Raw genomic sequence first — 16,247 nt, forward strand, 5'->3', positions numbered from 1 at the left:
TGAAGGAAGGGAGGGGGTAAAAGAAGTAGTATTTTGGTCAGAGTTAGTATAAGGAAAATGATCTTCATAGAAAACCACATTACGAGAGACTTCAATGTTGCGTGTGTGAAGGTTGAAAATAAGGTAGCCTTTTGTGTTGGGTTTGAAACCGAGGTATATACATGGGTTGGCTCTAGGATCAAGTTTCTTACGATGAGCTTGAAGGGTATTAATATAGCACAAGCAACCAAAAACACGAAGTGTGGATATGTCACATGGTTTGTCATATAATTTTTGAAAAGGAGAGACATTTTGTAAAAATGGAGTTGGGATGCAATTTATGAGATGAACAGCATGCATGATAACAAAATTTCAAAAAGAGGGTGGTAAATTGGAGTGAAAGAGAAGGGCTCGAGTGACATTTAAGAGATGTTGGTGTTTTCGTTCCACTATGCCATTTTGTTCAGGGGTCTCAATACAAGTGGTTTGATGTATAATTCCTTTAGATTCAAAAAATTGATTCATCAAAAACTCAACACCATTGTTAGTTCTAATAACTTTGACTCATTTTCCAAATTGATTTTCAATAAGATTAATAAACATCATTATATGGTTACGAGTCTCGGTCTTAGATAGCATGAGAAAAACCCATGTGAAACGGGAATGGTCATCAACTATAGTAAGAAAATATTCATGTCCATGCAAAGAGACTTTCGAACAGGGCCCCCATATGTCAATATGAATTAAATCAAACGAATGAGATGCATGAAAGTTGCTTAATGAAAACGGAAGTTTCTTTTGCTTGGCATGGTGTCAAATATTACAAGTGAAACGCTTATCACTATGTAAGAATGGATAATATTGTTTCATAGTGTTAAGTCTCTCATATGACAAATGACCCATGCGAAAATGCCACAAATCAATGTCTTGGACAGTATATTGGGGAGAAACAATAGTGGAGGAAACTGAAGGTAAGTGGATAATGGGAGTGGTCAAAGTGTAGAGTCCTCCTTGCGCATCAACTGTACCAATCTTCTCTTTGGTGTTCACATCCTATATAATGCAAGATACAAGGGAAAAAAATAAGTTGACAGTGAAGAGAAGAAGCTAATTTAGAAATGGAGATCAAGTTAAAAGTGAAATCAGGAATGTACAAAACATCTATTAAATGGAAAGACTCATTGAATTTGACTATACCAGAGTGTGTAGCATGAACATGTTGTCCTGTGGGCAACTTAACAACTATAGGATCAATAGATGTATAGGTAAAGAAATTAGAAAGAGAAGAAGACACATGGTCAGTTGCACCAGAATCAATGATTCAAGAGGATGAATGGTGAGAAATGACAGAACAAAAATTACCTGAAAAGAATGGTTGTGTAGAAATAGAACTGATAGAACCAATATTGTGGGAAGAAGGATCTGAGCTACCATTGGTGGATTGTTGTATTAAAGCCATCAAGGCTTGATATTGCTGTTGAGTGAAACGAAAATCTTGGGCCATGGGAGCTTGCTGTTGATCATTATCAGTAACGTTACAAGCATCAGTCACAATATTATTGACAGTAGTTTTCTTTCTTGGAGAGGATTTATGGCCTGGAGGGAAACCATGTTTGCGATAACAAACCTCTATGGTATGACCTGTTCTGCCACAATGAGTGCAAAGTTTAGTGGATTTGTTAGAAGAATAACGAGAGCCTTTGTTGTCATGCATGGAAGAAAAACCATGTTTCTTATAACATAGATTCTCAGTGTGACCAGCACGTCCACAATGAGTGCAATTGAGTGAGGTTGTGGCAGCGTTGACAACATTAGTTTTGGAAGAAACATTGGCAATAAAATTGGTTCCTATCAATTGGTGTTCTTGCTGAGCAACAAGTGAAAATATTTTGGAAATCGGAGGGATGGGATCCATAAGAAGGACATGTGATATGATGTTGTTGTATTGATCATTCAAGCCACGTAAAAATTGCATGGCCTGATCCTCTTGTTTTCTTTGTGTAATGGAAGGAAGAACATTACAACAACATTTAATCGAACAGGTGCATATGGGCTCAGGTCGAAAATTTTCCAATTTGTCCCAAATGATACGAAGTTTAGTGAAAAACTCAGTAATGGACATATCACCTTGTCGGAGGGAAGATGCTTCATACTATAAATCTGAAATGCGGAAGAGATCACCTTGGGAATAACTGGATTTGAGATCATTCCAAATCTCATCAGCTTTGTCCATCCAAAGCATACTCTGTCAGATTGAAGGAGATACAGAATGTACGATCCATGAAACGACCATGTTGTTGCATCGTTTCCAAGCTGAGTATGTGAAATCAGATTTAGGAGGTTGAGGTGCAAATCCATCAACAAATTCCAGTTTATTTTTAGCACTGAGGGCTGTAATCATTGATCTACGCCATGAATGGTAGTTACTGGAGTCAACAATAGGTGACACTAAAGCTGTAACAGGGTTCTCTCCAGGGTGGAGGTAGAGAAAACTATGAATAGTAGATGTTTGATTTGGGCTATCAGCCATGACGGAAATATCAAGAAAAAAAAATAGAAGAACGAAAGCGCAGCAGAGCTCTTCAATGGAAGAGCTCTGATACCATAATAAAACCCATAAAGAATTGAAACTTCACAGAGAGAGTAGGCAGCAGTAAAGAAATGATCAACAATAGCTTGTTGTATTATTGAGAACGTGAAGGAATATATACAAGCAAAAGAGGGAGAGAGAAGAGTAATAAAACGTTACATCATAACAAAAAAGATGCTACAAAACAGAAAAAGAAGGACGCAAAATACGTGACGTTAAGAATTTGCATTACATACCAACAAAATAAACATACCCGTTACCTCTCCGAAGGAAAATTAATTTGCAGTGTGTATATAATGTTTTGCACATACAGAAGAAAAAGAGAGACAAAACAACAGCAGAAGAAAAAATGTACCAATCCTCAAAATATTACTGTATGACTTGTGATAAAAACAAGTCAAATGCATGTGCACTATGCTTACAATTAATTTGTTCTTAGAACCATGTCTTAATATGTGTACATGACATAACCAGTTTTTCAGTTCCACTTTTATCTCTATAACTTAAAATGGTCAAGAGCTGAATTTCCATCGAGTCCCTTGTTATTATAGTAAGCATTGAAATCTTGTAATAAAATCTCCCTATACAATGGGGGGTTATCTTCTGACAATAGTTCCTTGATGGGACCATATGTTCTTGTTGATGGGAAGTGATCAAGTGTGAAAAAGCATGCAACTGATACTCTAGGCCCTTTATGGTTTGCCAGAACACGGTGCTCCACACTTTTGAATTTGTCATTGGAAATAAGCTACAATATGCCAACATGCATGAATTTCATTAGCCAAACCCCAAACTCTTCTAAATAACTCTATCTAAGTTCAGATGAGCACACACACAGACCCCAGATATCAAACAGCCACATAAGAGCATACTAGATAATTATTCTTTCAAGTCCAAGAGAAAAGGCAGGACTCAATCTTCAACCATGACATGAGGATACATATATATATACTAGTAGAGGCTTTAATTAATGTTCAACTTCTTACTTTTATTATTCAATCATTTCGAGTGTGCAATTGGTGACAAGTCCTAATAAAGTGTCAATTCTTAGAATCAACATAATATTTAGAAAAAGAATCACAGTAAAAACAAAATGATTATGAAATCGAGTCAGTTGCAGCTTCTGTGAAGCAATTTCTTTAGCTCTGTACACTACTTATGAACAGACTAGCTTCATGTTGGTTCAGCAATTAATGAATCTAGTTTCAAATTTCTGTCTCAAAAATTTGAGGACCTGAGAATAAGCCTAAAATCATGGCCAACAGTGGACCGTTTATGGACATTTGAAAAAAGAAAAAAGTGAAAAAGTGAATGCTCACAACATGCAAGGTGGATATATAAACAATTGTACTAATGTGACTCTTTTCTTTTTCATACATTACTGTGAATATTACTCACTATTTAGTATATCCATATTAATCCATAACGACCAAGGCAACAAAATTAAACGAAACTATATATGCAACATGTGTCTACAAGGAAAATACAAGAAATGTTCATGTTTCTCATATACTCATGTTAAGCATTTGCATGCACCCTTAATTAATATATCAAGTTTAAGTCCTACGTATATAACTATGTTAAATATTCAGAATGAAAATTTTGTTGTGCATAGTAATTTTATAATGTTTGAATAAGATTATTTTTGATAAAAGATACTTATGATCTATAAAATAAACTGCATGATTGATTGTTTGCTTTAAAATGATGATGAATATTAATTTTCATCATCACTTAGTGCATGAGGGTGTGTGTAATTTGAATCGGATCATACTATAACTACATTATACAAAAATGTGTGCAAACATCGAATCATGGAAATATTTATTTAACCATGTTTATAGAGGGGAGGGAGTCAAATAAATTAGAAAAGTTTAATTACCCTTTTGTATCGCATAATTAATTACTCTATTTTTTATAGTTGAAAATATTTCCTTTTTAGTCTCTGTTGTTTATTACTATAGAAATTAGTTAAAAATAAAGTTTATGAATATATATATAAACTAAACATATTATGCATATAAAGTTTATAAAAGTATAAGAATCAAAAAATAATTAAACCAATTTGAAACTAACCTGCAAAACATCTCTAATATTTACAACAAGTGCTCCAGGAATAGGGGGAACATCAAGCCACTGATTTTGGTACAAGATTTGAAGTCCCCCAATGTGGTCTTGAAGCAGAATTGTGAGGAAATCAGGGTCTGAGTGTTTGGTGGTGCCCAAAGTCAGTTGAGGCTCAGGACATGAGGGATAATAGTTACACAGTAGTAAGTGCCCTTTTGCACAGTCCAAGTCTTTAAGATGGTAAGGCTTCAGTCCAATTGCCTCAGACAATAATTCAAATAAAAGGCTCCCTAATGTCTCAACTTGCTTTGAGAACTCTGGTATTACATCCCTGTAAATTAGAGTAACTCTCTAGTTAAACTAATTATCCGTAATGAGTAGCTAAAATTTTCTTTTTAACAAATGTGATTTTCTGTGTATGGTATTGTAATTATCCATCTCAAAGATGGTATCCTATTTGGAAAAGAAGTTACAAAAGAGGAGACTCGGTCTGCATCGAGAATGCTTCATTAAAGTTTATACTATAAATCTGTTAATAATATATACTTTTTGAAGCCCATTTCTGCACATAAGATAATAATATTATTATGTATTTCTCTAATTTTATATGTTCTCTCATGTATATTAAATAATTAATATTTTTAATTATATTGATAAAATAATAAAACTAAAAAAGAAGTATATTGATATATAATAAAAGTAAATAATATTTATTATTCAAAGTAATCATATGCTATGGTATCAAAATTGTTATCTTAATTTTAGAAAAATTGTTATCTCATACCAATATTCAATTATCAAATTTCTTAAAAGGCAAAACTCATGCTATAAACCAATAAAAAAAGAAAGGATTTTTTTTTTTAATTTTCATATTTAAAAGCATCCTGCTATGCGTGACTTTATATGTAGTTATTATAAAATGACTTGTACGAAATATTAAGATTTACCTAATGATAAAGAGTTTGAGTAATTTGAATGAAATATTGTGTTCAAATTTTTATATTCTTATTGTAAAAAAAAGGTGATTTAGTATTTATGTATATTAATGTTAAACTAGTTGTTTATAATTAGAATCTTTTAAGAATTTTCACATTATTAAAATCTTTTAATTAATAAAAAGTTACGTTCTATGAATATAAATTAATCTTTAATTGTTAACTTTGAGATATTGTGTAATATATATCTATATATATATATATATATATATATATATATATATATATATATATAATCTTATTAAGAGAATTTTGACTCTTCTAAAATGAATAAAATTAAAATAAATAATTTTAGTCATCCATAAAAAAATTAATAATTAATATTTTAATACATTTATTGTTTGGTTTGTTATGTATGTCTACATAAACGTAAGATTAGTCTTTTTAACTTATGGTTAGAGATACTCTCGATGATAAAAAAAAATAATAATAAAAAATGGATGATTCATTTTAGGAAGAAAAAAAATGTATTTGTAAAATTCAAGCTAAATCATATATATGTGCATTGATGTACCAATAAAGAAATGGTAGGCATTTCTGAAATTGAAGTCAAACTAAGATGTAACTACATGGTATGCATTTCTAAAATTTAAGATAAACCAAACTTGTATATAGATGGAATTTAATCCAAGATCAGTAAGTTTGAAAATAAGCTTGATGGTTCTTGAAATCACGTAGTTTGGTCGAGCCTCCCTTAATGCAATGAGAAGCCAAAGGGCTCCAAATTAATACAAATTAAACACATCCTGTGTCCCTAAATTCTTTCAAATTTACAACTATTAACTCTCATGACATCCAAAATTTTCTTGACAACACCTTACTAATTTGAACCTAAAACATATATAGTAGGTTGCAATTGCAAGCAAAGAACTAACTAGCCTATACCCATTAAAAATTTCCAACTAAAAAGTCATATCCTTTTTATTTATTGGTTAAATACCTCTTTTCGTCCCTCATAATATTTTTTTGTTTCAATTTAGTCTCACTTTAATTTTTTGTCTCAATTTAGTCCCCAATAACTTAAATTATTGCAATTTGGGACTTCCGTCCAAATGATTTAAACGGAGTTAACTGTTGGCCACGTGGCATCCACGTGGATGCCACGTAGATGTGTACGTGGACGCCAAAATTTTTGAAAAAACTGGGAACCAGAACGGCCCGTTCTGAAACCAGAACGGGCTGTTCTAGTTTCAGAACGAGCTGTTTTGGTTCCCAAAATACCAAACACGGATGGTCACTGATTATAGTTTAGGGTTTAAGGTTTATAGTTTATGGTTGTGAATCGTGAAAGAAAAAAGACCGAAGGTACAAAAGATTTCAAATACTGAATTTGGTAATATTGTAAATGAAAATTGATAACTTCAATTGCTAAACAGTTGGGCTATATAGTGTATCATTAAGGACAATGCAGTGTATCAGTAAAGACAATGGTAACATGTTTTATTTCATTGTTAGTCAAACTGGAGTGAACCCCTTATTACCAAATTGACACTATACAGTCAAGGATGAAACAAAACGGTATTTTCCCTTGAAGTCATTGACGATGTACCCTAATAATAATAACATGTTCTTGAGGAGGTACAACCTGAATTTTTATGGTTTAGGGTTTCCCTTCAGCGTTACCCAGATGATTTCCTTTCTCAGTAATTTTTTTGAACTTTTTAGTATATGTTATGTTCTGAATTTTTGTTTTCAGTTTCTGAACTATGTTTCTATCTTTGAATTTATGATATGTTATGAATTTTTATTTTCAATTTTTGAATCACGTTGTGGCATTTTGGTCAACGGATGCATGGAGTTGGTTTTTTGGAACGGGCCAAAACGGCCCGTTCTAAAACCAGAACGGCCTGTTCTGGTTTCAGAACGGCCCGTTCTGATGCACTGATGGTTTCAGAATGGGTCGTTCTGGTTCCAGGTGTTTTCATGCCATTTGGCGTCCACGTACGCATTTACGTGGCGTCCACGTGGCATCAACGTGGTCAACAGTTAACCCCCTTTAAATCATTTGGACGGAAGTCTCAAATTGCAATGATTTTAATTATTGGGGACCAAATTGAAATAAAATATTAAAGTGGAACTAAATTGAAACAAAAAAATATTATGAGAGACAAAAAGAGGTATTTAACCTTATTTATTTATTTACATAAACCGATATGGCAAATGAAATTGTGAGTGTTAAATTTAAAATTTAAATGTACCTACAAATGGGAGGCAATTCTTGAGGGTCAAGAGGTTGAGGTGCCATGACACATTTGAGGGTGTCCCTCCAATTACAATACTTGGACTCATACAAATCAAAGTTGCTCCTATACTTCACCTTCTTAGTAATGTCCCTACTATAATACTCCACCTTCAACTCTAGCGCCAGCTCGTGAAACCCACGCGCCACCGCCACCATATCCTCCAACACCTTCTCCGGCACTCCGTGATTCACCACCTGGAAGAACCCCACCGCCTCCGCCGCCTGCCGGACTCCGGCCACCACGCTGGAGCGGTCGCCGGCGACGTCCCTGAGGTCGATCACCGGGATCCTGAACTGGGTCGGAGTCATTTCGCCGGAAATTGGCTCGTCGGCGGCGACCTCCTCTGGCGGCCGGAGGAAAATTTGCGGCACTTTGGTGATGCCGGCGTCGAGAAGACCTTTCACACCGGCCTTGGATTCGTCGAAGGCCTTCAGTTCTTGCAAACGGTCATGGTTTGGAGAACCTCCGGGGAGGGATTCTCCGGCACTGGCGACGGAGATATCCATTGATATTTTATGCTATGAGCTTGTTTGTTAGCTTTTGATTTTTTAGGTGGATAAGATAATAAATACTTCATTCACCACAAATTTTGGTAATTATTATTATCAAAACAAAATTAAAAATAGATCTGAACTTTTATATGTCACAAAAATTCACTTTTTTATACAACTAAAACTTAAGACTTATTGTACGTTATTTTAATTCTCAACGGTATTGAATTAAAATTTAGGTTTAAAAATGTTTTTATTTATTTATGATAAATTAATTTTTTAAATTTTTTAAATTTAAAATTATTTTTTTAGTCTAATTTTAAAAAATTTTATTTTAGTCTCTTAAGTCACTAATAACATATAAGAAAGTGAGAAATTAAAGTAGTTATAAAGTATTAACTGCGTTTAATGTTATGATTTTATTAACAGAAATACTAATATTTAAATTTTGTATAATAATATTTGATAAATTTTTTTCTAAAAAATTGAGTATAAAAATTAAAATAAGATTTTTTTCTATATTTTATAGGAATTAAAAAAAATTAATTTTAAATTTAAGGAACTAAAAATAAATTTATTTTAAATTTAAAAGACTAAAAACATATTTAAGTATAAAATTTATCAACTAATCTATTAATTACATTTTTTTTACATAAATAATTATTTGTATAATCTATTAATTATTTTTTTGTATTTTTTTTTATTTATTACTTCAAACTATTTAAAATATTTATAAATATTTTAACTACAATATATTAATTATAACTTTTTTTTATCTAGTATCTACGTAACTGCTATCTTACGATGAATTTATGAAATAACAACATTTTATTTAAATAAAATTTAATAAGAATATCTACCCAAACAACATAAATAATATAAAGTGAGTATTTTATACTTACTAATTATTTTCTAACAGTGCATACTTCTTACTAGTAGTATGATTATTAAAAAAATAAATATAAAAATTTTAAGATTATTTAACAAAATATTAAGTTATAATTTATTGAAATAAGACTTAATTATTCTTTTAGCCTTTTTAGTACGTATCATGAGCTTTACTTTTTTTTTAATCTTTATAATTAAAAACATTTTATTTCTTTTTTAAAAAAATATTTTTTGATAAAAAATGATTATCTATTTGTATTTATTTGTCTAATTTTTTTAAATACTTATATATATATATATATATATATATATATATATATTTTTTTTTTTTTTTCTTTTTTTACTTTTTAAGAACTATCTCTTATCTGATTTTTTAAAAATTATTTTCATGAATATTTTTTCTAATTTCTTTTGTACAGGAACATTTTTTTTTTTTAATTTTAAGAAAACTGACCCAACATGTCAGTTTTTTTTTTAATTGCTAAAATTTAAAGGAATGCTAAAATTTGGTGGTTGATTATGATTTTAAATTGGGTGTGTATCATAATTTAAATTTTTTGTTACCAACAAAAAAAGTATTTCGTAATTAAGGTTGGCTTTGGATAATTCTTTAGTAAAATTTTATAGAATAAAAAGTAAAATTAAATTAAATTAAATTAAATTAAATATATCTTCTAAATGAAAAAAGAAAAGAAAAAAAGAAGAAGTTAAACTCAACCTTGTCAAAACTAATTTGAACATAAACGGGTCAAGGAAATGGACCCGGTGATGATTGATGATTGATGAATGCTAAAGATACTGAATCCCACCCTGATTGCCAAGTCCCTGTACTACTTTCTAAAATACATTTTTAATAATGGGCCTTGCATCCCTAACATAGAAGTAGAACCCCAATAACAGTTTTTTTATTCAACTTTTGAGAATAGTACAGTATTCAAAAAAATTTAACATATGCAAGCAACGCAGTCGTGCATGGTGCTTACATTTTATTCTGGGTTTCCTATATAGTATTTATGTTGATAATTTAAAATGGGTAAGAGCTGGATTTCCATCGAGTCCCTTGTTATAAAAGTGAGCATTAAAATCCTGCAATAATGTTTCCCTGTACACTGGAGGATTTTCTTCTGACAATAATTCCTTTATGGGGCCATACATTCTTGTTGATGGGCAATGATCATGAGTGAAGAACAATGCAATTGAAACTCTGGCCTCTCTTTGGTTCACCAGTACACGGTGCTCCACGCTTTTGAATTTGTCATTGGAAATAAGCTGCACTTGTAGTAACAAGATTCATTTAACCATATATTTTGGTTATTCGTGAAAATCTAAGTTAACAAGCATCACACACAAGGAGAGAATGAAAAATTACTTCTACTTAAATTTGATTTTGTTGCTCATCTTGTGTATTACAGCAAATTCACATTGATATTGTACTTGTATGCTAATCAAGACACATCAAATTATATGAAATTATGTGTGTCTAACTTACCTGCAGCAGATCTCCAATGTTTACAACTAGTGCTCCAGGAATAGGGGGCACATCAATCCATTGATTTTGGACCAAAACTTGAAGTCCACCAATATGGTCTTGAAGCAAGATTGTGAGGAAATCAGGATCTGTGTGGCTACGGGAGCCCATAGTCAGTTCAGGCTCAGGACATGATGGATAGTAGTGACAGAAAATTAAGTGTCCCTTTGCACAATCCATGTCTTTAAGATGGTCATGCTTGAGTCCAAGGGCTTCAGATAATAATTCAAATAAAAGGTTCCCCAATATTTGACCTTGCCTTGAGAATTCCATTATTACATCCCTGAAAATTAGATCAAGATACAAATAAATACTATATAGTATGAGTGGACAATTATCTATTCCACCAAATGTTATGCCAAAATCATTTTAGTTCATAAACTCTAAAATTAACAAAAACATATTCCTCCCTCCATGTGATTGACGTATACTCAAGTTAAAACACAAGCTAGTATTGGTTGCTGCTTACTATCTGTTATGGAAAATTATTAACTTGTGCGAAAATAATGCAATTCTTTCACACACCTTCAAGCCACTCAAGATCACAACAACAAGCAAATTTTCAACAAAACTAGTCCTAGTCAATCTCTTATTCTCATAATCATATGCAGAAGAAGCCCCCTATTTCTTTTACTTTATTTAATGCTACCGTACCTCATAGTCTACACTTAAGTGTGAATCATCTGTATACACTCAACTAATTTCAATCTATAGTGACCATGCTTTTGCATATTTATACCATACACAGCCTTCTATCCATATTTTGCGAGGAATCATGGAGGTGTGTGAATTAGATGCCTCAAAAGAACAAATCAAAATAATCATGGAAAAAATGATCATGCATATCAAAACAAACCATTGGAAACAAAATCATGGAATGGAAATCAAAACAATAGCCATAAAGTCACGTGATGTTGTTATTTTCAAACATATGCACACATTGGCATTGTGTCAATAATACTCTATATATGTAAACAAATCATAATAAACAATCTCCTACCTGTTTTGAATCACATTAGACATGTTATAGGTAGAAATGTTCATTTTCCAATGTTAATGTATAGCTTAAAAAGTTGAAACTTGCCTACAAATAGGAGGCAGCTCTTGAGGATCAAGAGGTTCAGGTGCCATGGTACAATTGAGAGTGTCCCTCCAATTAGCATACTTAGACTGATACAAATCAAAGTTAGTCCAATAATTCACCTTCTTCTTCTTCTCCCTAGTATAATACTCACCCTTCACCTCTTCTGGAAGCGCCTGGAACTCACGCGCCGCCGCCACCATGTCCTCCAACACCTTCACAGGCACTCCGTGGTTCACCACCTGGAAAAACCCCACCGTCTCCGCCACCTCCCGGATCCCGGCGACCACGCCGGAGCGGTCGCCGGCGGCATCTTTGAGGTCAATGACAGGAATCCTGAACTGGGTATTGCTCCGATCGCCGGGAACTGGGTTGCTGACGGCGAGATCTTCGGGCGGCATGATGAAAATCCGTGGCACTTTGGTGACGCCGGCGTCGACGAGACGGCATGATGAAAATCCGTGGCACTTTGGTGACGCCGGCGTCGACGAGACCCTTGTTCCTGCGTAGAAACACTCTTGTTGTTCTTCTTACTTGGTCTTCAAGGTCCTCAATGCCGACCGAGTACTGCCTCCAAGTGGTGGGGGAGGGTACCTGCAAAGACACTCCGACGATCAAGTAAGTATTCGGTTCAGAGCAATAAAAGCTTTATATGGAACAGTAACGTACCTCTTTTATGTCACATCACCTGTGTATGTATAGTGACATGTGTGGGCCTGGTGGGCCTTCATTCTTGGGAGATGGGTAATATATAATTATCCTTAATCATTCTTAATTAAGGGCGGTAACTATTGTATAACAAGTAATTATTGTCAAACCTTCATTCTTTGTTGGAGTTCTCGGCCAGGTGTGTGGCCGAAAGGGTGTTCGGCCTACCTTAGGGCCGAGGGGATGTTCGGCCAGGTGCAAGACCGAAAGGGTGTTCGGCCTTCTTTAAGGCCGAGAAGGTGTTCGGCCTGGGTAAGTGCCGAGAGGGTGCACTTTGACACCAAAGGGATACTTGTCTTGTCCTTGGTGGTGGTGGAGGTATTCGGCCTATCCCAAGGCCGAGGGGGTGTTCGGCATAGGTCAATGCCGAGGAGGTGTTCGGCCCAACCTCTAGCCGAAGGGGTGATGTGTTTTTTATCGGCTCGGGCACCTCTTTCGGCCTATTGAGCAAAGGGGTGCCAACTGGTGTCTTATCGGTTCGGGTACCCCTTTCGGCCTATTGTCTGACCGAGGGGGTGCCTACTTGTACAACCCTTAACGCCGCGTTTGGATTTGTAACGACCCGCCACGGTCTCTACACTTAGTGGAATCGCACTACAACTAGTTAACTAAGAGAATATTAAACTGGATAACACATACATACAAGCATAAATATAAAGATCGAAATAATTAAGTTTCTGTATATAAAATATAGCACCATATATGTACAGTCATCCCAAAATATTCCTTAGTGCCGGTCAAGCACTGACAAAAAAAATGTTACCCAGAATGGTAACTCAAAACACGAGACTTAGCTCCTCGTTTCACAATGATCATCTCTACTCCCAAGCTATCCCTGACATGCTCCCATACCAAGTATGATCATCGCAGTTCCACCACATGGAAAACAGAAGGGTAAGCTAGAATTCAAAGATCAATAATACAAGTACAAAGTAAAAATCTATACTACACATGCATCCCAAATCATGTCCCTAAGGAACCTTTCATCTCAATTAATCATTCATTCACCAAACATGAAGTCAAACACCACACTTCATCATATTAATAATCATGCAAGGAATGCAACTCATGACAGATATGCATACATATCAATCATCTAATGCGTCGTCACGCATACACCTAGGAGATCTCCACAACAATAGAGCTGTACAAGTGACATTCCATCCTACTGAAACCACCCCAACCGTTTTCACGCCCAATGCGCCCGCTCGGTCACAGCTAAACAGGATATATAATCCTCACTCGGGTTTACTCGGATGATGTCACTTACACACTTGGAAGTCCAGATCCACCATCAGGTATAACACAGCTGGGTACGGGCTTACCACGACCTTGGCATGCATTAACCAAGTCAATTGTGGAGTTCGCCCACCGACTATCTGCAAGGATCCACGCACCTTCCCGAGTACTTGGTTAAGGGAATAACCCTCGACCTCATACCCCGCTCCAACACTAGCTAAGGACTTAGAGGAGACTCACCCAACCCAGTGGCCTATCTGAGCACCACTCTCCCAAATCCAGTGGCCTCCTAGAGCACCACTCTCATATATCAGTGGTCTATCCAAGCACCACTCTCAAGAGACTCTATGTGAGCTCTTCCAGTTCGAAAATATTTTTCCTCTCCTCAAGTCCTAGGCTAGACTCATGCCATAGGCATCACATGAAATCATGCATCATACATCATAATGGTCTGCCCACCATCATGATCAACAACCATACACATGTCGTAAGACATCACATGCAATAATGCATCATACATCATAAATGGTCTACCTACCATTATGATCAATACATACCATATGAACATATCATATTCAAACATTCATATATATCATCACAAAGCATACATATGAATCACACCTCACCATACATCATATATCATACATACATGATCTAAAACTTCAACTTTAAACATGCATAAGCATCAATTCATTCATAAATATATTCAAGCACAGTGCCGTCAACTCGCGCCTGGCCTAACACCAACCCAAAAGCTCTAAGCTCTTCCACGCCTGACACGCTCAACCTGCGCCCGGCCTAAAACTATTCAGAGAGTTCAAAACTCTCATCCAAACTAATAAATTCAGCCACATGCAAACAATCTAGCTTCCCTTACCTGAAGATTGGCTCAAATAGCCAAAGACTGAACAAAAGTAGAATTTCCCCTCGAGGCTCAACTCGAAACTTCAATCCTCCGAAAACAAGCTTTCTAATCTGAATTCCAAGAAAAGACAGAAGGAGTTATTGATCTAGAGGAGAAAAGGAGTTAAACAGAGAAATTTGGGAGAGAAAGGAGCTCACTGACCCAGAGACCTTCTCTCTAAAACTTCTCTCTAGACCCAGAACTCCTCACGGCCCCCCCCTCACCCCTATTTATAGGCAATCCGGAGTGGCCAGAACGGCCCGTACCGATACCAGAACGACCCGTTCTGAACTCCCAGATCACGCACAAAATCCACGCCCAGAATGGCCCGTTCTGAAATCAGAACGGCCCGTTCCGGGACTCATCCGGAACGGCCCGTTCTCAACTACAATATGTAGTTCAATTCAGTAGTGTGGAACGGCCCGTTCCAGTTTGGGAACGGCCCGTTCTGGCTACTGAATCAGCCTCTCTTCTTTTTTTTTTTTCAATGTTACAATACTCCCCAACAAATAGGAATTTTCGTCCCCGAAAATAGGCTTACCTGAAAAGAGGAATGGATACTGTTCCTTGAACTGACTCTCTTCTTCCCAGGTTGCCTCACCAGTAGCTGCATCCCAAAGAATCTTCACCAAGCTAATGGACTTGCCTCGAAGCTCTTTCAACTTGTGATCAATTACAGCTACCGGTCTCTTCTCGTAAGTCAAGTTTTCTCTAACTTGCACCTCATCCATCTCTATCACGTGACTCGGGTCTCTGATGTACTTTCTCAACTGTGAAACGTGAAACACATCATGCAGGTTGGACAGAATCGGAGGTAACGCCAACTGATATGCTACCGGACCTACACGACGAAGGATCTGATAAGGACCAATGAACTTCGGTGTGAGTTTCTTGGCCCTTACAGCCCTTCCCACTCCAGTAGTAGGTGTCACCCTGAGAAACACATGCTCTCCCTCCTCAAACTCTAGAGGTCTCCTCCTCTTATCAGCATAAGACTTTTTTCGATTCTGAGTAGCTCTCAACCTCTCCTGAATCTGTCTCACCATCTCAGTAGTCTGAAGAACTAACTCTGGACCAACCACTACTGACTCACCCTCCTGATACCAACATAATGGAGTCCTACACCTCCTGCCATATAGAGCCTCAAAAGGTGCCATGCCAATACTCGCATGATAACTATTATTATAGGTAAACTCTACCAATGGAAACACCTCCTCCCAACTACCCAGATGGTCCAACACACAAGCTCTCAGAAGATCCTCTAGTGACTGAATTGTCCTTTCTGACTGACCATCTGTCTGTGGATGATAGGCGGAACTCAACCTCAATCTCGTTCCCAACACCTGATGTAGAGTCTGCCAAAACCTTGAAGTAAACCTTGGATCTCTGTCAGAAATAATACTGGAAGGCACTTCATGCAGCCGTACTATCTCTTGGATATATAACTGTGCAAGCCTCTCCAAGGACCACCTCTTGTTGACAGGAAGAAAGTGAGCACACTTTGTCAACCTATCAACAATCACCCAGATAGAGT

The 16,247-nt window shown here is 35.7% G+C and overlaps 2 protein-coding genes across 3 annotated transcripts; both read right to left on the reverse strand.

The window, feature by feature from the left end:
- Positions 1-777: 777 nt before the first annotated feature.
- LOC109791606 (1-aminocyclopropane-1-carboxylate oxidase homolog 1) lies at positions 778-8,427 on the reverse strand. 2 transcript variants are annotated; one of them, XM_083075174.1, is made up of 3 exons: positions 7,830-8,427; positions 4,646-4,967; positions 778-1,032 (listed from the first exon to the last, which is right to left on the reverse strand). In XM_083075174.1, exons 1-3 carry the CDS (start codon positions 8,378-8,380, stop codon positions 793-795), a joined length of 1,113 nt encoding a protein of 370 aa, XP_082931300.1. In that variant the 5' UTR covers positions 8,381-8,427; the 3' UTR covers positions 778-792. The 2 variants fall into 2 exon arrangements, with proteins under 2 accessions (XP_082931300.1, XP_020206507.1); XM_020350918.3 differs by lacking the exon at positions 778-1,032 and adding an exon at positions 2,907-3,317 and having other exon boundaries at positions 7,830-8,426.
- Positions 8,428-9,720: 1,293 nt separating this feature from the next.
- On the reverse strand, positions 9,721-15,759 carry LOC109791607 (1-aminocyclopropane-1-carboxylate oxidase homolog 3-like). The gene is made up of 4 exons (XM_083076545.1): positions 15,493-15,759; positions 11,866-12,377; positions 10,743-11,064; positions 9,721-10,522 (listed from the first exon to the last, which is right to left on the reverse strand). Exons 1-4 carry the CDS (start codon positions 15,757-15,759, stop codon positions 10,265-10,267), a joined length of 1,359 nt encoding a protein of 452 aa, XP_082932671.1. The 3' UTR covers positions 9,721-10,264.
- Between the last annotated feature and the right edge of the window lie 488 nt (positions 15,760-16,247).

This window comes from Cajanus cajan, chromosome 1 (assembly GCF_000230855.2).
Source record: "Cajanus cajan strain Asha chromosome 1, NIPB_CcT2T_4, whole genome shotgun sequence".
Taxonomy (NCBI): domain Eukaryota; kingdom Viridiplantae; phylum Streptophyta; class Magnoliopsida; order Fabales; family Fabaceae; genus Cajanus; species Cajanus cajan.

Bases quoted from the DNA above. Each gene is read 5' to 3' on its own strand.
- LOC109791607 (XM_083076545.1), bottom strand. From the start codon at position 15,759: ATGGTGAGACAGATTCAGGAGAGGTTGAGAGCTACTCAGAATCGAAAA. The intron at 12,378-15,492 runs GTTTCACAGTTG...GAACAACAAGAG, and splicing joins ACCTGCATGATGTGTTTCAC to TGTTTCTACGCAGGAACAAG. The intron at 11,065-11,865 runs GCAAGTTTCAAC...TCTAATTTTCAG, and splicing joins GAGCTGCCTCCTATTTGTAG to GGATGTAATAATGGAATTCT.
- LOC109791606 (XM_020350918.3), bottom strand. From the start codon at position 8,380: ATGGATATCTCCGTCGCCAGTGCCGGAGAATCCCTCCCCGGAGGTTCT. The intron at 4,968-7,829 runs GTACATTTAAAT...TCTAATTTACAG, and splicing joins GAATTGCCTCCCATTTGTAG to GGATGTAATACCAGAGTTCT. The intron at 3,318-4,645 runs GTTAGTTTCAAA...GGCATATTGTAG, and splicing joins ATATTAGAGATGTTTTGCAG to CTTATTTCCAATGACAAATT.